This window comes from Neofelis nebulosa, chromosome 3 (genome assembly GCF_028018385.1).
Source record: "Neofelis nebulosa isolate mNeoNeb1 chromosome 3, mNeoNeb1.pri, whole genome shotgun sequence".
Classification (NCBI taxonomy): Eukaryota; Metazoa; Chordata; class Mammalia; order Carnivora; family Felidae; genus Neofelis; species Neofelis nebulosa.
The window spans coordinates 166,952,335-166,977,976 of NC_080784.1; the positions used below are offsets into that span (position 1 = coordinate 166,952,335).

At 37.1% G+C, this 25,642-nt stretch overlaps 1 protein-coding gene across 10 annotated transcripts in view; it reads left to right on the forward strand.

Annotated features, from left to right (window-relative positions):
* The window catches only part of CORIN (corin, serine peptidase), a 261,992-nt gene that overhangs the window by 37,078 nt on the left and 199,272 nt on the right, over positions 1 to 25,642 (forward strand). For all 10 annotated transcript variants that reach the window (XM_058722685.1, XM_058722683.1, XM_058722680.1 and 7 more), the window contains exon 3: positions 12,832 to 13,032. In XM_058722685.1, coding sequence (XP_058578668.1) covers positions 12,832 to 13,032 — 201 coding nt within the window. The remainder of the gene's footprint in view (positions 1 to 12,831; positions 13,033 to 25,642) is intronic.

Below are 25,642 nucleotides of genomic sequence, written 5' to 3' on the forward strand. Positions count from 1 at the left end.
CTGCTCAAATAAACATTTTCTATTTTATAACTGACATGTTTGTTTTTGTAATAAAACAGTTTTATATTTTTGTTTTTAAAAATAACCTCATTAAATTATTCTGCTTACTTTAAAAAATGTTCTGTTTGGTTTGAGTTTTTAACTACATGCTCTTTCAAAGTTTTTTATTTATTTGTGGGTCTATAAGTGTTGCTGTGGGATTCTGGGATGCCAATTTTGTATAAATAACACGAGTTGTAGCTTCAAAAGACAACAATAATAGCGAGAGGATTATGAATTAGGAAAAGATAATAAAAGCAATGAAAGCCTTATGCTAATACAGATGTACTCTGTGTAGTAGTGTTTTGTCCCTTTGGGCTTCTCTCATGCAAAAAGTCAAGTTGGTAAAGAGATTCTGGAAGATAAGGGAGTTGGACTTCCTAAATAATTATTTCAGGAGCAGGATATAGAGGAGAACAATAGCAAATTGTTTCTCTCCTCAACCCCCAAACCTGAAGCTGGAGCTACAAAGGTTTAGTTTAGTTTAGTATTTGTTTTTTTTCTTTCTTTCTTCTTTTTTTTTTTTTTGAAAGTTTATTTTGAGAGAGACAGAGAAAGAGTATGAGTTGGGAAGGGGAAGAAAGATGGAGAGAGGAAGAATCCCAGTTGGGCTGTGTGTGATCAGTGCACAGAGCCTAAAGCAGGGCTTGAACTCATGAAACTGTGAGATCATGAGCTGAAATCAAGAGTTGGATGCTTAACTGACTAAGCCACCCAGGTGCCCCAGTTTAGTATTTCTAAAATTATTGGATAGTCTGAGCTGTCTATATGGTTCCAAAAATTTGGACTCTAAAATAAAGATTTAGGTTTTTAAAAAGTGAAAGTCCAGGATCAGATGGATTTCAAGGTGGATTTTACCAAACATTTAAAGAAGAACTGGGGCACTTTGGTGGCTCAGGCAGTTAAGCTTCCGACTTTGGCTCAGATCATGATCTCACAGTCCGTGAGTTTGAGCCCTGCGTTGGCCTCTGTGCTGACAGCTCAGAGCCTGGAGCCTGTTTCTGTGTCTCCCTCTCTCTTTGCCCCTTCCCTGCTCACACTTTCTCTCTCTCTCTCTCTCTCTCTAATAATAAATAAACATTAAAAAATAATAATAAAAAAATAAAGAAGAGTTAATATGTATTCTCCTCAAACTATTCCAAACAACAGAAGAGAAAGGAGAGCTTACAAAGGCATTCTATGAGGCCAGCATTTCTCTGATACCAAAACCAGACAAAGACACCACACAAAAAAAGAAAACGATAAGCCAGTATCCCTGATGAACACAGATGCAAAAACTCTTAACAGAATAGCAAACTATTCAATAATACATTAAAAGGATCATTCACCAGTTTGCAAGGATGGTTCAATATTTGCAAATCAATCAATATGATCAACCACATCAACAAAATGAAGAATAAAAATCATGTGATCATCTTAATAGATGCAAAAAACCATTTGACAAAATTCAACATCTGTTCATGATAAACACTCCAAACAAAGTGGGTTTAGGGGGAACATACCTCGACATAATAAATGCCACATGTAAAAAAGTCACAGCTAACATCATACTCAATGGTGAAAAACTGAGAGCCTTTCCTATAAGATTAGGAACTCTCACTACCTTTATTCAGCATTGTACTGGAAGTCCTATTCGTGGTAATCAGAAAAGAAAAGAAATAAAAGGAACCCATATTGGTAAGGAAGAAGTTAAGCTGTCACTATTTACTGATGGCATGATACTATACATAGAAAATCTTAAATCCTCCACCAAAAAGCTATTAGAGGAAATAAATAACTGGTAAATCTGCAGGATACAAAATTAACCCCCAGAAATCAATAGTATTTCTATACACTAATGAAGTAGCATCAATAGGAGAAATTAACAAAACAATCCATTTAGAATTGCACCGAAAAGAATAAAATACCTAGGAATAAACTTAACCAAGGTAGTGGAAGATGTTTACTCTGAAAACTGGAAAACATTGATGAAAGAACTGAAGATGACACAAACAAATGCAAAGATATTCCATACTTATGAATGGGAAGAATTAATATTGTTAAAATGTCCATATTATCCAAAGCAATCTACAGACTCAATGCAATTACTATGAGAATACTAAGAGCATTTCACCTAGAACTAGAAGAAATAATACTAAAATTTGTATAGAACCCATAAGACCCCAAGTAGCCATAGCCAACTTGAGAAATCAGAACAAAGCTGGAGGTACCACAATCCCAGATTTCAAGATATACAACAAAGCTATAGTAATAAAAACAGTATAGTGCTAGCACAAAAACTGACACATAGATCAATGAAACAGAATGGAGTTCAGAAATAAACCCATACTTATATAGTCAATTTATCTATGACAAAGAAGTCCAGAATATAAAATGGGAAAAAGTCTCTTCGACAACTGGTGCTGGGAAAATGACAGCTGCATGCAAAAGCGTGAAAGTGGACCACTTACTTACAGGATATGCAAAAATAAACCCGAAATGGATTAAAGATCTAAATGTGGCACTGATACCATAAAATTCCTAGAAGAAAACATAGGTAGTGATTTCTTTGAGATCAGCCATAGAAATATTTTCCTTTTGTGTCTCCTGAAGCAAGGGAAACACAAACAAAATTAAACTGTTGGGACTACACCAAAATAAAAAGCTTCTGCACAGTGAAGGGAACCATTAACAAAACAAAAAGATAACTTACTGAATGGGAGAGGATATACACAAATGATATACCTGATAAGGGGTTAATATCCAAAATACATAAAGAATTTATACAACTTAACACCAAAACCCCCACAGAAATCCAATTAAAAAATGGTCAGAATGGGAAAGCAAGCTGGGACAGCCACTCTGGAAAACCGTATGGAGGTTCCTCAAAAAAATTAAAAATGGAACTACCCTATGACACAGCAATTGCACTACTAGGCATTTATCCAAGGGATACAGGTGTGCTGTTTTGAAGGGACACACGCACCCCCATGTTTATAGCAATACTATCAACAATAGCCAAAGTATGGAAAGGACCCCAATGTCCATCGATGGATGAATGGATAAAGAAGATGTGGCATATATATTCAATGGAGTATTGCTCGGCAATCAAAAAGAATGAAATCTTGCCATTTGCAACTACGTGAATGGAACTGGAAGGTATTATGCTAAGTGAAATTAGTCAGTCAGAGAAAGACAAATATCATATGGCTTCACTCATATGAGGACTTTAAAAGACAAAACAGATGAACATTGGGGAAGGGAAGCAAAAATAATACAAAAACAAGGAGGAGGACAAAACATAAAAGACTCTTAAATATGGAGAACAAACAGAGGGTTACTGGAGGGGTTGTGGGAAGGGGGATGGGCTAAATGGGCAAGGGGCATTAAGGAATCTACTCCTGAAATCATTGTTGCACTATATACTAACTAATTTGGATATAAATTAAAAAAAAAATAAAACAAGTTTAAAAAAAAAACTGTAAGCAAAAAAAAAAAAAAACAAAACAAAACAAAAAAAGGGCAGAGGACCTGAATTATATTTTTCCAAAGAAGACATACAGACACATGAAAAGATGCTCAACATCACCAATCATCAAGGAAATGCAAATTATAACACAATGATACATTACTTTACAGCTGTCAGAATGGCTAAAATCAAGAACATAAGAAACAGTAAGTGTTGGTGAAGATGTGGAGAAAAAGGAACCTTCATACACTGTTGGTAGGAATGCAAACTGGTGCAGCCCCTGTGGAAAGCAATGTGGATGTTCCTGAAAAAATGAAAAAAAAATAGAATTACCATATCATCCAGCAGTTTCACTATGGGTATTTACTCAAAGAAAATGAAAACACTAATTTAAAAAGGTGTACGTACCCCTATGTTTATTGCAGCATCATTTGCAATAGTCCAGATATGGAAGCAACTCAATTGTCCACCAATAGACAATTGGATATGATGGTGTGATATATATACACAGCGGGATATTATGCAGCCGTAAAAAAGGATGAGATCTTGCCATTTGTGATGGCATGGATAGACCTAGAGTCTGTTATGCTAAGTGAGATAAGTCAGACTAGGAAAGATAAATACCATATGATTTTACTTGTAAGTGGAATCTAAAAACACACAAAAAAGTGAATAAACAAATAAGCAAACTAAAAGTGGAATGAGACTCTAAATACAGAGGACAGACTGATGGTTGCCAGAGGGAAGTGGGTGGGAGGATGGGCAAAATGGGTGAATGGGATTGGGAGGCTTCCTGTTACCGAGTAAGTCATAGGAATAAAAGGCACAGCATAGGGAATATAGTCAATGATATTGTAGTAGCATTTTATGGTGATAGATGGTAGCTACATTGGGGTGAGCACAGCATAACAGAGAGAAGTTGCACTATGTTGCACAGCTGAAACTAATGTGACACTGTATGTCAATTACACTAAACATTTTTTTTTTAAAGATTTAGGTTTTTGAAAGACATTGAAGGGAAAATTGAAGAGTTGGAAAGTTACAGTATTCTCCCTAGATTTTTATTTCTTTAGTTATAACCTAATAATGAAGGGCCATGTGACATAGAAATGTAATTTATAATGTCACTGGGAAGCTGGGGTTTAATGTCTTCCTCTTCCATTTACTAGATGTGTGAGTTTTGGTCAGATGCTTTAACTTCTCTGTAAGTGGAGGAATATAATTTTTATTCATTTCGCAGCATTGTTACGAAAGTCAAATGAAACAATTTGTGAAAGTGTTTTTATAAATGACAAAATTCATTATTAAAGGAAAGAATTAGTTTTTACTATACTCAAAAATTGACTAAAAATGGGCTTATCTTTTTTAAACTCTATCCATGAGACCTAGAATCTTTGTGCAATGATCCAGTGTCATAGTAATCCCATAATCCATAACCCCATAACCCTATTACCCAGCCATTGCTACAGTGTATTTCAGTTGCCAGTATAGTTGCTGGGAAGGAATAAAATTGACTCACTGTTGGATTTGCAATGTGATGGCAGGTTTCACATGACTTTTATGCTTAGACCGAGTGTTAATTTCAGAGGCTTTCCATTTCTTATCAGAACTAAACTGGGGGCAGGTTATATTGCCATCACATCCTTAGAAGAGTCGGTTTATGCCCTGGAGTACTTTATTAGAGATTGAGCTGATATCTGCTTGAAATTATATGTAAATGTATAAATAATATCTAAACATATATATGCAATATTTATTTTGCTATGTTGGGAAACATTTGAAAGAGAATTGTGGCTATATTTGATACTGAATTATTCAGTCCTTTAACAAACATTTATTGAGTGCAAGGCAATCTTCCTTGAATAAACTTGGCATTGAATAAACTTGGCATTGAATAAACTTACCCTCCTGGACCCCACAGTTCAACGAGAGAGGAAGGCATTAAAAAATGATCACGCACTTAATGCCAACAGAGGTAACCGATGTGGGAAGAAACAGTTGCTAGGAGAGTTTATGACAGGGGCCCAAAGCTAGTTTGAGTTGAGAGCAGACTTTTCTGATGGAGTGGCACTTTAATCTTGAACTCCACAATGGGGACAATAAGGGTGTTGGAGTAAGGGAGTGACATGTTTGATCTGGTAGAGCTTTTCAAAGGTGCCTTTGGCAGGTATAGGGAGAGAAGGTTGAAGTGGGTAGAGTATGTGTCAGGGAGAAAAAATGAGGGGGGGTATTGCAACATTCCTACAAGTGTGGTGCTTTGGGTTTTGGTTTGCGCTGAGCTTTGCAAACCATTGTTCATCCTAATTTAATTGCATCAAAGTTATGGTCCAAAAAAATCTCATTAGGATGCTCCCTATCTTCTTTCCCAGGCTGTTGAAGCCTTGGTTTCAAAGGCTGTTGCATACATCCACATCAAAAATACATTTTGTTTGTTTTAGGCATAAGCTTATTATGAGTGGTATGAGGTAACATTCCTAATTTTCCTAATACTATGAAAGGACTATGTGGTTTGTTTGTTTGTTTGTTTTTTGTCATGCGATGAAGAAGAAAGAAAAATGATAGTGGTGAAGATTGTCGCAAGTATGGTAAATAGGCCATTTTTCTTGAACTCAAGAGAAATATTCCTTACAAAAATGCTAGATCAGCTAAAGATCATTGATTAAACTTAGAGTTTTTCTCTTAGCAAATATCTTTACAGCTTGTGGCTTTTACGAGAATTTGGAATTATAAGAATTTTAACTTCCTAATTTATAATGTTGTATTTTGACTATCACTTTAACCTGGAAAAACCTCCCAGATCCTTATTTCCTTACACCAAAAAATTTAAGATCCTCTACGATCCTTTATGACCTGACTCCGCATTTTACTTAGTTGAGCCCCCAAATTCATTTAATAACCCTGGCCTTCTGGTACAGATTCAGGGACATAAAGCTTCCAAACTTGAGAATAGTTTTCTTTAACCGCTCAGGTCTGAGGTTATATGTAACATCTAAAGCTTTTTGAAATGGGAGTCTAAAGCCTTACACTCGAAGTGTGGTCCATGGGCTGGCAACATCAACATCACTTGAGAGTTTGTGTGAAATGCAGATTCCACGCTCACCTCCTGCCTTTGCCTTCCAGCAAGATCCCCAGGTGATTTCTGTGCTTGATCCAGTCCTCAACCCACTGCAATCTGATCTTCCCCTCTTTCTCTTCTTGTCCTACTACTAAATATTCTTACTGAGGCCCTGAGTGCATTGTATGGTGGCCTCACTGAGGCGGTGACTTTTTATCCAATGCACAGCATTTGAAACTGATGTGTGTTTGAACAAGACTCTGAAATGAAGAATGCGTGCTTTCTCTCTGTGTTTGTTTACACCAGCTCACAAAGAGCATGTTCATTGTTAGTTGGTGCCATCAACACTGTCTTTCATTCAAGTAGGGTCACGTGACCAGATATACTCTTGCCCAGTTTTGACTCTCTTCCCAAAATGCTCTTCTGTTTGGCCTGCATATTATCATTTCTGATTTTTCTTCTATTTCTGACTATTCTTTCTCTGTCTCCTGGAGCTTATCTTTCTTTACCTAGCCATTAAATGGTTGGGGTTTCTGTCCTAGGCTCTCTCTCTTCTCACTTTACCCCCATGACTCTCTTGGAAGTGTCATCCACGCCCATCCATGAGTTGCTTCATCATTCACACATGCAACAAATATTCTTTAAGGCCTACACTGGTGCCAAGCATTCTCCTGGGCACTTGAGATACAGACATGCATAGAACGCCTTCCTACCTTCAAGAAGGCAGACAAGAAAACAGACAATTGCTCTTGAGTATATGTGTGATACAAACAGTGTGTGCACTGGGACCACAAAGATCAGATTTGTGGGGGTCTGACAAGGCATTCTGGAGGAAATGCTTAGATTGCTCTAGATTTTATACTCAATGAATTATAACAATAACAATAACGAAAGCCAGCTCCTACAAATTCTATTTTTCATTCTCTGTATTAGTCAGGATAGGCTATGCAATACTGTGTAACAAAAATAACCCTAAAATAATAGTGGCTTAAAAACAGCAAAGGTCAATTTCTCACTCATGCTGCATGTCCTTTGCGAATGACATGGGGGCTATGCTCATTCAGGGACTAAACTGATCACCCAGCCATCATCTTGCACCTACCTGTGTAGTTATTGTGCCAACGAGAAAGAAAAAGAGCACTGGAGATTCTTTTCTTTTCCTCAAAGGGGTATGATATGGTATTATTAACTATAATTGCCATGCTGTACATTAGATCCTTAGAGCTTATTCAACTTATAACTGGAAGCTTGTGCCCTTTGAGCACAACATCAGAAATGTCCAGAGACAGAGAATGAGGCCAGAGAATGTGACCCAAGCATATGTCTTAGTGAATGCGAGAGACTTGAAAATATTTGATGAACAGCCTTAATGACTGTCACCCTTATCTCAGTGGAAGGTCCCTTCATACACACAGTAATTCAAACCAGAAACCTTGAAGTGACCTCTGACTCTTTCCCTGATGAGCCCATAATTTTTGCCTCTTCCAAATGTTACCTGAGTCCTCACTGCTTTTGTCTTGGATCAGACCTTCCTCTTTTCTCACTTGGACTTGACCCCTTTCCATCACCATGCTGCTGCCACAGTGATCATTCTAATGTGCCACCCTTTATAAGATCCTTCAAAAGTTCTTCATCACAAGAACAACTCCAAGCCTTTAACAGGAACTCCTCTTCATAGTCTGGCTTCTTCTCTCTCTTTAGCCTTTCCTCTTGCCAGGCCCCCATGTGCTAGCCATGTTTAGTTACTTGCCGCTAGGTTTTCAGTATCTTTCTCCCTTTGCTCCAACTAGAAAGTTCTCCATTCCCTATTACTATACCTCCTTCTTCTTCCCCACAGATGCTTTGCTCAAACCTCGACAATCCTTAATTATCCTTTAAGATTTATATTGAGTATGATCTCCTCCTAGGAAACCTTTCCTGGCTTTCTCAAATGGAATGACAGCTACCTCTCTGCTTTCTGTCATCAGATTGTCTTATGCTTACCATTCTCAAAGCACTTGTATCATGGTTTGTATTTTTAGACTACATGCCTATTTCCCTCAACTAATCTATAAACGTCTTGATGATAAGGAGCTTTTACAAAATGTCGTGTTTTCAGCAGAGAGTAAATACAGCATTCCTGGCACATAGAAAATGCCCAGTGAATGTATTACCGCATGGCTAGAGATGTAAAGACGAGGAATTACTTTTAAACTCCCATCACAGGAAGATAATTTTTTTACATGTGTATGATGGTTGATTTTTTAAAACCTGCAGACTTTGTCCAAAGTGAGAAGTGTATATGGGTGTATATGTGTGTGTGTGTGTCATGTCCTGACTCCATTCTTGGGTGCATTAAATAACTCTTGAAAGCTTCAGTTTCCTCCTCCCTGAAACTCTGTAAATGAGAGTTAATTATAGCATCTGTTTCAAAAGATTGTTGGAAGACTAACTCAGTAGATGCTTATAGTGAAGATCCTTAGCAAGGTGCTTGTGCTGGTTTCCTATTGCTGCTGTAACAAATTGATTACTCGGTACAATGCAAATACCTTACCGTGGAGTTGTAGAGGGCAGAAGTCGAAATAGGTCTCAATGAGCTAAATTAAGGTGTTGGCAGTGCTGTATTCCTTCTGGAGACTCTAGGGGACGGTCTGTTTCCTGTCTTTCCCAGCTTTTGGAGGCTTCATGTGTTCCTTGGCTTGTGGCCTCTTTCCATCTTTAAAATGAGCAATGGTCCATTAAGACCTTCTCACACTGCGTGGCTCTGATACACAAAACCTCTCACCTCCCTCTTCTGCTTGTAAAAACCCTGTGACCATCTTGGGCTCACATGAATAATCCAGGGTAATTTCCCCCTCTCAAATTCCTTAACTAATTCACATTGGCAACATCTCTTTTGCCATTTAAGGTATGTAGGGTAGCATATTCACAGGTTCTGGGACTTAGGAGGTGGATGTCTCTGGAGGAACGTTAATTTTGCCTACCACAGTGCTCGATACATTCATTATAAGTGACCTGTGAAGTTCAGATATTATCATTGGAATTATAGACTTTTCCTTAAACATTTTTTTTTTATTTTTAATGTTTTATTTATTTTTGAGAGACAGAGGTTGGGGGGGGCGCACGGGAAGGGGCAGAGAGAGAGAGGGTGACACAGAATCCGAAGCAGGCTCCAGGCTGCGACCTGTCAGTACAGAGCCTGACGTAGGGCTTGAACCCACAAACCATGAGATCATGACCTGAGCCGAAGTCGGACGCTTAACCAACTGAGCCACCCAGGTGCCCCTCCTTAAACATTGTTAATTAAACAGAGCTGTGTTCCAGAGCTGATACACTTTTGAGCCAAACAACCTTGATTGGTGGGGCCTTATATTATTAACTGGGCGTGAAAGAGCCACACTTCTTTTACTCCAAAAGTAGGTTAGGTGATTCACTTTTGAAATTTTCCTTAGCCATTTTGTTATGTGGGATGCACTTAGAGTAAATGGAAATTGACAGTTATTTAAAAGTACCTAAATAGCCCTAAGGAAGACAGTTTTACTTTCATTACTATCATTATGTACTAATGACTAACAGTTATTGAGAACTTACTATGTGCCAGGAACTGTTCCAAATGTTTATATATATATTGACTAATTTGATCTTAACAGCCAGTCCCATGAGGGGAGGGACTTTTATTTTCCTTAGTTAATGGCAGTTGAGACTTTGCCCAGTTTCGGGGCTAGTGAGCACCAGAGATGGGATTTAAACCCGCGTGGTCAGGCTATAGAACCTGTACTTTTAACCACAGCACTGTAAAAATAAGAGTGTAGAAAATTCTGGGGCGAAACTGGAAGAGTGAACCCTCGATTGTGGGCTAATCACTCTCAGCATTTTTATAGCTCACCGTGGTGTAGCTTGAGGGTATTTAGTCTTATCGAGTTCTAATGTTTGTACGTTTTAAAAAATGACCAACTGTGAGGTGAGAGTTGGTCGGTTTCCAGAGCTGCTTGAAAAGAAATTGTCTAGTGAGTTCAGGCTTTTAAAGACAGGTTCTTAGGTTTATTCTCTCTCCTTCTTTGTCGGTTGGTCCATCTGTCTGTCTCTTAAAAATACACTTTAGGGACATTAACTACAGCAACTACCATGTATCATATATTACCTGTCCCTTTCTATCTATTCTGCCAGCTTGTTTTCATATGTAGAATTTAAGAGCAAGGAAGCTGAATTTTTTAGAAAGTTATTATCTCAGTGTTTCCAGTCAGTGTTTCAGAAGATGACCCCCTTCTTCTTCCTCTTCTTCTTCTTCTGGTAATTCATTTAGCTAATTTTTTAAATATAATTTATCGTCAAACTGGCTAACATGCAGTATGTAAAGTATGCTTTTGGTTTTGGGGGTAGATTCCTGTGGTTCATCACTTACATACAACACCCAGCGCTCATCCCAACAAGTGTCCTCCTCAATGCCCCTCACCCATTTTCCCCTCTCCCTGTCCCACCATCAACCCTCAGTTTGTTCTCTGTATTTAAGCGTCTATTCTGGTTTGCCCTCTAAGCAGATGTCATTAACACTGCTAAAGGAAAGATTATTAATATGGTTAATTATTACAAGCAAAATGTTGAGAACAACTGTTGAAATATTTCATATGGAAAGCAACTCCTTTTGAATTGGATTACTCAGGGATGTAACTGTGAGGAGTTTGCATTTGCTAAATGTGTGTTGACAGAGCTGGATGCTGACTCAGAGGGTTAGCCTGCTAAGTAAGTCAACTTTATGGACTTTAAAAGTTCATCATGGTGCTCGCTTCGGCAGCACATATACTAAAAGTTCATCATGGCCACGTTAATGGAATTAACATGTTATTGTGAAAAGTCTATTTTTGCCAAAATAAGGAACGGTGAGAGCAACTAATAAATGGATGAAAATAAAATTATATCTAATTGATTGGTAAATTTTCCTGTATGAATGAAATCTGTATTACATAGTCATCAAGTCTATCAAATACATTTATTTTGATCTCAATCATTTTGAAAATAAAAAACAATTACATGAAGTCTTTCATTTTGCTTACTGCATTTAATACTTACTCATAATCATACAGACAGTTTGGAGAGTATGTTACCTGCACCACATGGTCACGATTGAGTTTTTATGCTCCGATGTTTTATTTAGAATCCTTTGGCAGATGAAACTGTTGACCTTAGTTAGCTAGAAAACAGCTGCTTTTCTATTTTGATTTGTAGTTAATGTTTTCCAAGTGTCAAGCACATGTAGGGAAATTTTTTCCATAGACTGATATTAAACATTTTATTTATATTTCTTTTATTTTTAATGGTCCGTGGACTGTTTGGAAAAGTGAGAGCCAATTAGAGCATTCGCTGTAAATTCTTTTAGAAAAAAAATCTCCCTTGGGTATTTCTATAATGAATCAATATCACATTTGTTTATTTTAGTGACATACTCAATTGCAGTGCTATATTCTGGAAACAATCTGTTGTCTATTTTTACTAAGTTAAAAATACATGATCTCTTTCAAGGTTTTCAGGAGTTTTGGCCTAAAGCCAAAGTGAGGTGATTTCCAGTAATCTTAGGTTTGACTATTTTGTCGATGAATGAATACCCTGAGAAAGTGACCAGTTGATAATCTTAGTTTTAATGCCTGTATCTTATAGTCATATTTATGGTTCTGGTCAAAGATGAAGGTAATTTAGTTCCTTCTCTTAGTTTTTCTAGAATTAGAGTTTACTTTTTGGTGGGTTTTCCGAGCTAGGCTTGGTAAATATATGAGCCCTATTATTTTTATTTATTTGTTATGCACAGGTCACTGAAACTTAGTGGAAAATGTGGAGAAATAAAGGCTGAACCTAAGCAGGCACTGTTGTCCTTTGGCGGCAGATATAGAGATATGAAGAGCTTGTGTCCTGGGTACTAAGTAGCATAAAATGGTGGATGAAATTGAGAAACTGAGAAAGCCAGAAGGAAACACCAAGATTCACCACACTTCATTTATTTGTTGTGAGTCTCAGGTGAAATGGAATTGCCCTGAATTCTTTGGGCACCGGGAACCCTAGATGGGAGGCTCAGTTTCTATGCCTGAAGCTTTTGAGAAAGCAGTGGTTTCTTCACAGGATTAAGTTATTTGTGGTAGAAAAGAAACTCTCTTGGTTGTTCCAATGAAGTGGGCAGTTTTGTGAGCCATCATCTTCCTCTTTGGGTTAGCCAGGATAGAATGAGACTTGGGAAAGTAGTTCGAGAATTTTCTCAACATGTTTTTAAAAATAAACAGTTCTAGTTATGTATCAGATTTTTTTTTTTTTTTTTGTCTTTCAGGAACATTAAAAAAAGCCTATTTTAAATCAAATGGGACTGAACCTTTGGTCACCGATGGTGAAGTCCCAGTGTCTGATATTGTTCTTACAAATACGATTTGTAACAAGAGCACTGTGCCGTCTGCCACGCATCCCAACCAGCACGTTCCAGCCTGGACCACGGATGCTTCTCTCCCAGGGAACCAGAATCACAGGAACACAAGTAAGTCTGAAGGTACCGAATACCCATGCCCTTTAATGTTTGTAGAACCTACAGGTGGATTTTAAGCGTGGCAACCAAGTGTGACCACGAACTGGCCACAGAGGCCACGTTGCACTCACTTACCCAGCAACCCTAACTGAGTGTTCTGTTCCTAAACATGAAATGCCATCAGCTTGGCCATCCAGATAGGGAGGGATAAGGGTGGGAAAGGAAAACGTATGAATGTCATTCAACATTTCTGAGGCACACTGCTTGCCCCGATAGAATAGTAGTGATTTTTATGGTGGTTCATCTCTGAAAGTTTGTGCTTCTGTTTTGAAGTTTTGAAGTTACTTGTTTTGAGATAGATAAATGAATATGTAGGTGAAGTTACTTATTTTGTTATTGGTGCCTTGTGGGAAGGATCTCGGTTCTATAATAGAATGTCAATGATTGAATGGGAACTATCCCCCCCCATTTACTTTTGAGGTCCTCACGCGTTCTTCTTTCCTTACTTCCCTCTTCTCCCCCCTTTATTGGCTGTGCAATTTATTTTATGTGATGACTGACAATCACACCTTAAGGAAAATGGTGTGTATGAAACCCTGCTTGAGGACCAATGCCAGGTATTCCAGAACAAGAGCTGGGAGGGAGAGAGGACAGAAAGTGTGGAGATGCGACCAGGTAGATAGTGGCAGACGGTATGCTGTGGAACATGATTTTATTCCTCAATATCCCTCAAATTTTTAGTAAGGGCACTAAGCTTCCAGATTGCTGGTGGGATTAGAGTTGGGGGCAAGCGCCTGAGAGCCTCAGCTCTGATCCAGTCAGCTCTGGCAAACATAATCAGAGCGCAGTCACTGTAAGAACTTTCTCTGTAGTTGTCTTCATTCTTATTTTCTGCTTCCCCAAACAAGGTCATGTGATTGAAAATTATACAAAACTCATCCATCTGGGGTCATTTCCTTGTTTGTTCCTCCCTCTTTCATGAAAACCCACAAAGGGAATCACATCCTAGGTCTAGGACAGAGTATTGATTTTCATCCTGAGCCAGGAAGGGAAGGAGGAAGCTAAATTTTAGCGATCATGGTATATATTTGACAGTGTCTGAAGAAAAGCAGGGTTATTCTATTGCTCTAGACCTAAAGAGACAGACTGTTTGGATTCCATTGTTTCACACAGCACCTACATATTAACTGTTTCTGATGCTTGGTGTTTACCAGTGATTAATACGGATTTGTGTTTATTACCTGACGGTAATAACTGCAAACCCAAAGTATGACAAGTAAAATTTGCTTTCCTCATGAGTTTTACTTTGAAGTTTTTAATGTTTTCGTCATGTTTTAAGCCCTTCATTTTTCTTAAGGACAGTGTTTTTCATCAGAAGTGCAGAGGTAATTTAAGCAAAAGCTCAGTCCCATTAATGTGTTTGCAATTATAGCGGTTGTTATTTTCTTTTGCTAAGTGGATTTTTCTCTCTTTTGAAAGTTTTGTCATTTGTTAAGATTCAAGTAGAAGTGGCAAACACATACTGTGAAGAGTAAAGAAACATATGGTATTTGTTACTCAGTTTGGAAGCTTGATGGAGGTCTGTTCGACTCGTTTTCTCTTCCTATGACTGGAACATTGCGTGAGACTAGGAATGTAATTTGACATGTAAAGGAAATCCAGGTGAAATTAGCACGGTTAAATGGAGAAAGGTCAACACCTTTGAATATATGTCATTCCGTGTTGTTCATGTACTTGACAGCATTGAGCTTTACTGCTAACCACATAGACCTTCAATACACTACCTTAACTAAAATTGTTCATTGCAAGGGATTCAATAGTTTTTCATACATTTCAGTAATATTGCTAGCCTGTGATTGTAGAGCTTTTGGTCGTTTTTAGGGCATAGTTAAATTCTTTCCTCCTTATATATAATTAACTGATGACGTATGCAGGACAGGCGACACATACCATTTCAAGTTATGGAACTGAGGCTTAGCTGACATATCCCAAATTGCTTGTCTAGTACGTGATAGGCATGAAATTGGAATTCAGATCCTGGGACTTGTAGACCAGTGCTCTTTCAAGTTTTGCATGCTTCTTCATTTAGTTTTATTGCTTTCATTGCAGGAGCAGAGCAAACTTTAAGCTCCAGGAGAGTCATCTGTTTTGTTTGCTGCTGTATAGCCAGTGCACAATATTTATTGAATGAATAAGTAAACAAACTGCAGACATTTCCAGTTTTTAATATCTGCTTTATCACTTCTCATTAATAATGTCTGATCACACTTCTGCACTTAGTAGTTACTTAACCAGTTTTATTTAAAGCATCATGTAGTGCCTTGTATCACTACTAACACCTAGGAGAGAATTTGCTTTTGTCCCTCTGAAAAAATTGCTCTCTAATTAAAATGTCATTTTAAATTCCTGGCATATGTAAAAGCTATTTAAGTCCACTTCAGTCCAAAAATACAGTGGCCAGACATTTTGTTCCATCCAAATATCCTGGGTAGGAAACGGAGGACTAACCTTCTGGCAAAAGGTACCAGGAAGTAGCCTCTCCTTAACACGTTTGCCCCTGGGCATCCTTAATATCAAGCCAAAGCATAGAATACCTTAGTTTGTAAAGTCTTAATCAGAATCCTCCCTGTATTACACTGTGTGACAGAGCTTTGTAAATGTATAAAGTAGGTTTTATGTGACATCTGTTACTGCTGGACTTCCATGAGCTGCATTTTGAAACCCAGCTGTGATACGGAAAGGGAAAAGGTTGATAGCTCGCCTGTTATATTTTAGCAAGGCATTTTTCTAGGTTGCCTTTTGTATTTTCACCTTTTCTCCTTGTATATGTATTGAAGCATAAACTGAATTTTAAGGAAAGAAAAAAAAAAACTCTTTGACCAACCAAAAGCATTTGGGTTAAAAATAATATGGTGGCCAATGGAATAACCTGGAAACTGATCAGGAATTGAAGTGACAAAGAGTGGGGTAATGTGCAAAAAGCTTAAGATGTTCCTTTTTCTCATCATGTTGTTTGATAACCAGATCCGTAATCTCTGCATCAGATGAGAATGCATCATATCTATCATTCACTTTAATCAAAAAAACACTTTTTGAGTTATTATCCACCTACTATAAAATTCACCCTCTAATACGTAAAATACAAGATTTTAAGAATGTATTCACAGAGTTGTGCAACCACCACAACTATCTAATTTTAGAACATTTTCCTCCATGCAAAAAAGTGTTGGGGGCACCTGGGTGGCTCACTTGGTTTTGGCCATCTGACTTCGGCTCAGATCTCACAGTCTGTGAGTTCGAGCCCTGCCCCAGGCTCTGTGCTGACAATTCAGAGCCTGGAGCCTGCTTCAGACTGTGTCTCTCTTTCTGCCCCTCCCCCACTCATGTGCATGTGCGCGCGCGCGCTCTCTCTCTCTCAAAAATGGATGAACATTAAAAAAAAAAAAAAAGAAATGTTGTATCCATTATTCCTCATTTCCCTATTCTCCCATCCTGTGTCCAAAACTCCTACACTTTCCGTCTTTATGGATTTGCCTATTCTGAACACTTCATATAAACAGCATTATCTAATAATTATGTGGCTTTGGGACTGGCTCCTCATAGCTTTCTTGAATATGTGCACAGTCTGGCCGCCTAGGTCCCAGAGAATATATCAGAGCCATTCTAAGGCCCCTTTGACTATCTTATTCTCCAGTTTTTCCTTTTTAAGTGTTTTGGGTCAGCCTCTTACTTCCAAGGACATCTTTGCCTTAGGTAGCTGTGAAGTTTAGCAATCGCCACACATTGTTTTTGACAAGTGCCCTGGGGATAGGGCTGTTTCCATATAGACAGTTCTGAGTCAGAAACAACAACAACAAAAAGTTCTGAGTCAGGTCAAGTAAGGAGAAGCTCTGAGAATGGATTCTTTCCAGGGATCTTCCAGACAGGTTGAATAATGACAGTTTTCTGGGGACGGCTTTTTGGATAGCTTCAAACCCATTCTTTCTTCTCCATTCTTGCCTCCCCCTCAGTTGCAGGTTTTTGCAATAAATGCAAAGCCATTGGTTTTCAAGGTTACCGCAGAACTGAGGAGATGGTGATGGAAATAGGGCAAGATGAAATGCTACAAAGCTCAGAGTTCTCACTATGGTTCAGTCATTTTTCTTGAATAAATGTTCCTCTAATTGGTGCAAGCCTTTGGTTAAATTCCAAAGTTTTGAGAAATTTGATTTTGATAATTTTTTTTCCCAGTGTTTTCACTGCTTTTACATAGGAGCATATTTCTGGAGGATCTTACTGTGCTGTTCGGGAATTGCTTCCTACCCCTCAATCATTTTTATCTTCCTTATCTACTCTAGTGCTTGTTTTTCATCTCCTCCTACATTGGGAGTTTATTTTCTTCTTTTTTATAATGCACAACTATATTCATATTATACATATTATGCTTAAATGGAAGTATTTTTCTTTTTCTTTTTTTTTTTTTTTTTTTTTTTTTGCATAAATCTCTTCATTCCCTCTCCTTCCTTTTGCATTATATTACCCCCAATCTGCCCATGGTTAACCCATGTTGACTACTTAGTGTATATGATTTTATAGTTTTCCCCATGCTCCTATAATCATACACAAACATATATGCACATACCTGTATATAGAATAACATACGTACAGGTTTTCTTGTCATTGTTTTTCAAAAAATGGGATCACATTTATTACATAAAATGTTTTCTTCATTCAAGAATACTTTGACTAAATGTCTCCAAGACAACAATTTAGCTTTAATTCATTATTACAATGACTGAATAGCAGTCCATATTGTCATTAGGCCATGCTTTATTTCAACGATTCTCCTAACAGTGGACATTCACCTTATGTTTACTTTTTTTTTTTTTTTCTTTAGGAAATATATAGAGTCTTTCTTCTGAATATAAAATGACTTGGATCAGAACAGTGAAGCTGTCTAAAAAGCAGAGATTTATTAGCACCGATAACTTTGTACCAAAGGTGCCCTAACCACATGCTCAAAATTTTCTGAGTGTAGAAAGCTTATATACCAATCAAAAACCCTAAGGTTATTCTTTCTTCCTGGTTTTCTGTTTGTTACATAGTATTTCTATTAGCTTGAAAATGAGTTCTGCAAGAATATGAGGCTAAGAGGATCAGAGAGCATCTTTTGAAGTTTTGCCACGAGTACTATTCATCAGGCAACTATCCAAGGGAGTACTTGGGAGAAGGAGTCTAATTAGACATCAGAAATCTTTCTTTTATCCTGATGTTTTCTAATACTGTTAACAATAGAACCCTAGATGTCTTTATTATATTTTTCAAAACTCAGTTCTGCTGTCCTCAGAGTAAGATACACACCTCTGTAGATTGCTGACTGTGGATTATTATGCCGTTTGGAGTAGGAATCTGTGCTTATCTGTTCTTAAATGTGTAAATGTAGATGAGTGAATGGATTAAATGCATCTGAGAATTGTATCCTTAGCATTCCTCTGTTGTTGTTGGATAGTACTTCTCCATATGGGGTCTGAGAGACCTCAGATGTATTCTGGGGATCCAAGAATTCTCTGTAACAATTTCTTAAGTATATGCTTTCATTTCAACGACAATATAAAATAGCTAATGTAAGCCTGATCTCGATAACCTGGATAACCATCTTATAACAAGTACTTACATGGGCTTTTCATGCCTGTATTTGAGCTTCTATTTATGATTTATGTTGCTGCTAAGCTGCATTGCTTAGACATTTGCCACGCATCAAGAAAGGAACAGAGGCAGACTTGATATTCTTCTCAGTTGCAGAACTAAAGTACCTACCAGCTTCTTGTGCAAAGGGCACCTTCAGGGCAACTCAGGTGGAGAAAAATGGTGACCCACTTACTCAGCTGGAATACATTGTAGTATAAGTGTCCTAAAGACAGAAGAAACTTGTGCCTCAGCACCATGCTTTTCAGAGAATAATGTTAATATTATTCATTAATGTAATTAACTTAAATTTCATTAGTTTTGTAGTTTTGTTTCAATTTAATTTATACATACTAATTTTGTAGTTGTGTTAGATCTATAGGCATAAAGTGGTTTATATCTAATTGTATATATACTTGCATAACTTTCTTCCCGTAAAAATGCCTATACAATTTTCAGCTTGCAAAATACTGCTTTAGGGTGACAGAATGCTAACTGTTTGTGTCACATCCCCAGAAAAAGCAGTGATGCTCTAGGGCAAAGCTGCTTCTTCTTCTTTTTCTTCTTCTTCTTCTTTTTTGACCCCACCCCCACCCTAACCCTATGGCAGAGCTTCTTAAATTTTTTGTGCCCAGGGCTCCTTCTGAAATCTGATGAGGCCTCTGGGTACCTTCTCAGAGTATTGTTTTGGTGCTTAAAAAAAATTACACAGAATCACAAAGGAAGGCAATTTTATTACAATTCAGTTACCAAAATATTAGAAATACAAATTCATGATACAGTAATTCACGTGTCTATTAATGCATTAAACAATGGTATCTAGCTATAGGCCAATAACTATAATTTTATAACAGGGATACGTATAAATAATAATTTGAAATGTCTATAATAATTCCAGGTTGATATGAAAATACCAGATATAATTTTTAATTTGTTCTTCTACATTTGTTGCCTGCATTGATAATTTAAGTATGCTCAATTTCAGTAGGAGATTAATGGAAATAGAAATGCTATTTTTCTCCAAATCAGATTCTTCATAGACAGTAAAAATTCTATGTATAGGCACTTGGGGGGTCTTTGAATTATGAGTAAGGACACATATTCCAGATGAAAAAAGTAGTTTTTGGTAGCTAAGAGAGTTGAAGGCCTGTTTAAGCTGCTTCATTAGGAATTTGCTACTACACAATTTACTGTAGTTGATAGGGAAAAATCTGTTATAAAATGGCTGACAGGACTGATAGGGGAATTTCAGTCCCTGCCTAAAAACTTCCGTTTCCGGGTTCTTCTTCCCACCCTGCTTGCCAGTGAGCACCAAATTACTACTAATGAGGAATGCGGAAGTAACAGACTATAAATTGTCCCCTCTGTTGATGCCCTGCACTCAGACCTCTGGAGAACGATCTCTGCCCTGGGCTCAGTCCTCTGGAGAACGATCTCCTCTGAGCCCCCCGGTATAAAATAAACCTCCTGCCTTCCAAGATCTCTGAGTGCCACTTGGTTCTTCTGCTGGGTGATCCAGACCAGTTTCCGTAACACAGTCATGATCCTGGACACCCTCGCTTATGTACTCTGCTAACCTCCAGTGTTCGACACCAATGTTCACACCCAGTTGGTTGCCCTCCACTGTACATTAATCATATTCTTCAGGCATAAAGAATACTTATGAGATTCAGACATGGGCTTCTGGCTAGCATCAACATCTAAGCAAGAGCCAGCAAAGCATTTGAATAATTGCTTCATGTTCTTCCAGTTCGCATGGTAGCATTCTAGTGAAGACTGACACACTTCTTGGGAGAGAGAGAAAGGAAATTTGAATGTAACACTGGACTCTCTTTTTTTCCCCCACTCTTCCTTTTTTCTCCTCATTTCATCTTTGGATGACTGGGAAGTATTGGGTCTCTCCCAGAGAGAGCAAACTTGCAGAGGTAGGCTTTCGAAAGGGGTAATGGATTGGTGACTGGCTCACTCTCCTTTGACTACAGTCCCAGTCTTCCCTTCTCAAAGATCTCTGGGTAAGACTTTCTGACCTTCTTTCCAAAATGAATCCTGCCACATTCCACAGGTGACATATTCCCCCAAAAGCATGTTCCTGTAACACATTACAAGTCAGAGTTTAGGTAGTTATGTCAAAGGCCTGTGGCTCAAAATTTTCCTCTCCAGATTTATTATCAATTTCCTTTTCTGAAAGAACAGCCCAATATCTTTGATCTGTATAAAGAAAAAAAAATAACAACAAGGTAATACTGCATTACAATCACAGTCCCAATAACAATTCAAGGTTACAAATCATCTTTTAAAAGACAAATTCTCAGATAAAACTAAACAAACAAACAAACAAACAAAAACAACTGTGTAAGTTATTCTGCTCTGGTTCTGAAAGAAAATTGGCATTGTGTATATTCTTTTGCCTGAATCATTCAATTTGCTGACTGTCTTAGGTTTTTGGTCTTTGTACAATTCTGTGTTGAAAGCAAAAAAAAACCATCAGTGGGAATCTGTTTGCTGTTATTTATGCCTTTGGAGAATATGTCTTTTCACTTACTTGTAGTTGAAATGAATATGATAATGAGTTTTGTAAGCCAAAAGCTTTGTACCAATTTACATTTGATATAAACCACTCCTTGTCTTTTTTTGTTAACATATTTTATGCTTATATTTTTCTCCACTGCATCATTAATCTAATATTTGTATGTGGTGTTTGAATTGATAAAACTTACAGTACTTGTTTACAATTATGTTAATTGGTGTGAATTCACTCTGATGTGTACGTACTCTTCCAGGCTTTATGAGGCGTCTCAATTTCTGAAAGTTTAGGATATTCTGGGAAGCACCATTTATTCATCAGCAACTGTTTATTGGGTGCCATGCTCTGGGGTTTGGCTGTGCAGACTATAAGGGTGAGTCAGATAGAAATCCTGTCCCCAAGTCGTAGCTGCTGTCTGGTCACTGCCTTAAGAATGAACATATTTACAACCTGAGAAATTCTATAGGAGTTTCAATGACAGAGGAAAACATGGTCTATTTCAATTCTTCTTATTTCTTTAAAAGATAAGGTTTCTAATTCATACCATTTATATGCTGTAAGAAATACAACATTTTCCCAAACAATAAAGTTTTATTTATAATTATAGAGGTAAATTTTAGTTTAAAGGTTTGACCTGGAATTTTAATTTTTGGTGAGATTATACTGTTTCATTATTAAATTTAAAAACTTATTTATCATATAATTATCTTAGGTAAATTGAACAATAGTTTTCAATTTTATGGGAAGGCCAACCTTGCTTTTATAGGTACTACTGAGAATTTGATCACCTCAGGAAGTGGGAGGTCTAGAATTATACAATTCCCTTCTTGAAATTTCTTTTCAAATTTCATTGTTTATTAAGTAATCAGCTCAGAGAGTTTGTTTCTGCTTTGGTTGTATGTTTAGAAATGTGTTCTGACAATGGATATACATTAAGAAACTGATTTATGTTAACTCGATGGCTGTTAAGCCACAGTATGTTACCATATTATGTATCCTTTAAAGTCAACAGAAAAGTTTAAACATAAATAATACAAGAGTGCTGCCATGAAAAAGAAATGGACACTTTAAATCAAAAGTCTCTGCTAGTTTTAGAGTTCGGGGATTGGCCAAGTGGCCATGTTATAGCCAATCATGAGATGCAGTGAAGCAAGTAATGTGTGGGGACACATCAAGTTCTGTCAGTGTTCAGGTGAGGACCGACCACCCCTTCCTTATTTCCTATTTCTCCCTTTGGGAATGGAGATGTCTATCTTATGCCTGTCCCACCATAGCATTTTGGAAGCACATAACAAGTCCGTTTTCAGTTTCACAGCTGGAGAGGAATTTTGCCTCAGGATGAACTGTACCTTGAGTCCCACCCATATCTGATGTGGATAGTATTTAGATAAGACTTTGGACTTTAGACTTTGGAGTTGATGCTGATTGACTTAAGACTTTTAGGGCTTTGGGGATAGAATAAATATATTTTGCGTTAAGAAGGACATGAATTTGGGAGGGGCAAGGGTGGAATGTTATGGACTGAATATTTGTATCCCTCTAAAATTCGTATGTTGAAGCTCTGACACCCAGTGTGATGGCACTTGGAGATGGGGACTTTGGGAGGTAATTAGGGCTAAAGCAGGTCATGAGGGGGGACCATCATGATGGGATTAGTGCCCTTATAAGAAGAGACAGAGGAAAACTTGCTCTCCCTCTCTCCGTTTTCACCCCAAAAAGAGGTCATGTGAACACACATGACGTGGGGCTCGAACTCACGGACTGTGAGATCATGACCTGAGCCGAAGCCAGCCGCTTAACTGACTGAACCACCCAGGCGCCCCTAAACTGGAATTTAAATAAAACTTGGGGAAAGAAGAAATAAATGAAATAAAAAATGAAAGAGCATCTACCAAACCCAAGGGGAGAGGTTTCATTGGAAACACACCATGCTGTCACCTTGATCTTAGACTTCCAGTTCCAGAACTGTGAGAAAAATAAATTTCTGTTCTTTAAGCCACCCAGTCTATAGTATTCTGTTATAACAGCCTGGGTAGACTAATGCAAATCTCACTTATAAAATGCGAAGCTATTAAATAGAATATCAGCAACTAAATCTATTAATACCAAAAAATATATTGCATCTTAACAAAATAGGCTTTATAAAAATGCAAGGATGGCTTAGTATTAGACACTTTATTCGTATGTCTCCTCATTTAATTACTACAGTAGATTTCTTTTATTGATCATCTCAATTGCTGAAGCAAACACATTTGTTAAAATTTGACAATAAAAAAGAAAGAAAATTTCTTTAATTCTAAAAAGAATATCTCTCAAAAACCTGGATGCTTTGACATTATTTGCAATTACAAAAGAATGGAAATACTCTAAATGTCCATTAGGAGGGAACTGTTAAAAACAAAACAAAACATGGTTTAGCCAAGTTATAGTGTAAGATACATCTGGGAAGATAATGAGGTAGATTGCTACACACTGATATATGTATATTATGTATATATAATGTATAATATATTATATACATAATGATCTGGACTAAATAGTGAATCAGTTAGTCAAGGTGCAAAACAGTGTATAAAATGTCACCTTTTGTGTAATAAATGGAAAGGGGAAATTATTTATTTACATTAAAAAATAAACAGAGGATACACCAGAAACTAATAAAAATGTTTCTTATTGGTGAAGAGAGGCAGGAAGGAAGCGACAGAGATGCAAATAAGACGTGTTCAAATGTACCATTCATGTAGCTTTGATTTAGAATCAGGTAAACGACTTACTTAATGAACAATTATACCAAAGGAAGAAATTCATCAAAAATTGAAAACAAGGCAACAAGTTATCTAACTGTATATCAAGTTAGTGACTTGATCATCTAAAATAAACGAATTATCTCCACTGAACTTAGAATATTTTGATTGTTCATCCCTAGTGGATGTACTCTAAGCACCTGAAGAATTGCAAAGAAAGCTTAAACTTCAACAAGTACTATTGTTTTCCTCCCAACTTTACTGAGGAAAAATTGACCAATATAATCGCATATATTTTCAGTGTAAAATGTGATGATTTGATATACAGATACATTTTGACATGTTTGCCGAGATCAAGGTAATTGATGCATCCATGATTTCATGTAGTTAACTCTTTGTGTGTGTGTGCTGAGAACACTTCTTCTCTCAGCAAATTCAAGTCTATCACACAGTGTCATTAACTATAGTCACCCTGTTGTACATTAGATCCTCAGAGCTTATTGATCTTGTAACTGAAAATTTGTACCATTTGATCTACATCGGTCTATTTCCCCTCAGCCCCTAGCAATCACAAGTCTGTTCTCTGTTTCAGTGAAATCCTTTTTTTTTTTTTTTTTTTTTTTTAAGATTCCGCATATAAATGATACCATGCAGTATTTGTCTTTCTCTGGGTTTATCCATGTTGTTGCAATTGACAGGATTTCTTCTTATGACCAAATGATATTCCATTACATTTTCTTTATCCATTCATCCATCAATGGGCATTGATGTTGTTCATGTCTTGGCTGTTGTAAATCATGCTGCAGTGAACACGGGGTGCATGTATCTTTGTGAATTGGTGTTTTCATTTTTTTTGCAGATAAAAAAGAAATTGTGCTTTCCCAGAAGCGGCATTTCTGGGTCATATGGTAGTTCTATTTTTATTTTTGTGTGGAATCTCCACACTGTTTTTCATAGTGGCTACACCAATTTACATTCCCATCAACACTGTTCAAGGGTTCTCCTTTCTCTACATCCTCATCAACACTTGTTATCTCTTGTCTTTTTGATAATAGCTATCCTAACAGGTGTGAAGTGATATTTCATTGTGGTTTTGATTGGCATTTCTTGATGATTAGAGATGTTGAGCATCTTTTCATATTATTTTTGGCAGTTTGTATGTCTTTTTTGGGAAACTATTCAGGTCCTTTGCCCATTTTAAAATTAGGATTATTTGGTTTTTTTGCTACCGAGTTGTGTGAGTTCCTTATATATTTTGACTATTAACCACTGATTGGATATATGATTTACAAATGATTTTTCATTTCAGAGATTGCGTTTTCAAGTTTTTTAGTTTTATGCAGTTCCACTTATTTACTTAGCTTTTGTTGCCTGTACTTTTGGTATCTTATCAAAAAAACCATTGCCAAGATCAATGTTAGGAAGCTCCCCCCTCTCCTGTTTTCTTTTAGGAATTTTATGGTTTTAGGTGTTATATTTAAATCTTTAATTCATTTCAAGTTTCCATTAGGCAGTCTTATTGTTATATTGGGGTTGTTATTTTGAAAGCATTGTTTGCACATTACAGGAGAAAGCAAATAAGTATTTATATTCATGTTCTCAGGAACCAACATTTTCAACATAAAAGAGGTACAGATACAAAAATAAGTAAAACACTGTAATCTTAATTTTGAATTGAAAAGGAAAATAT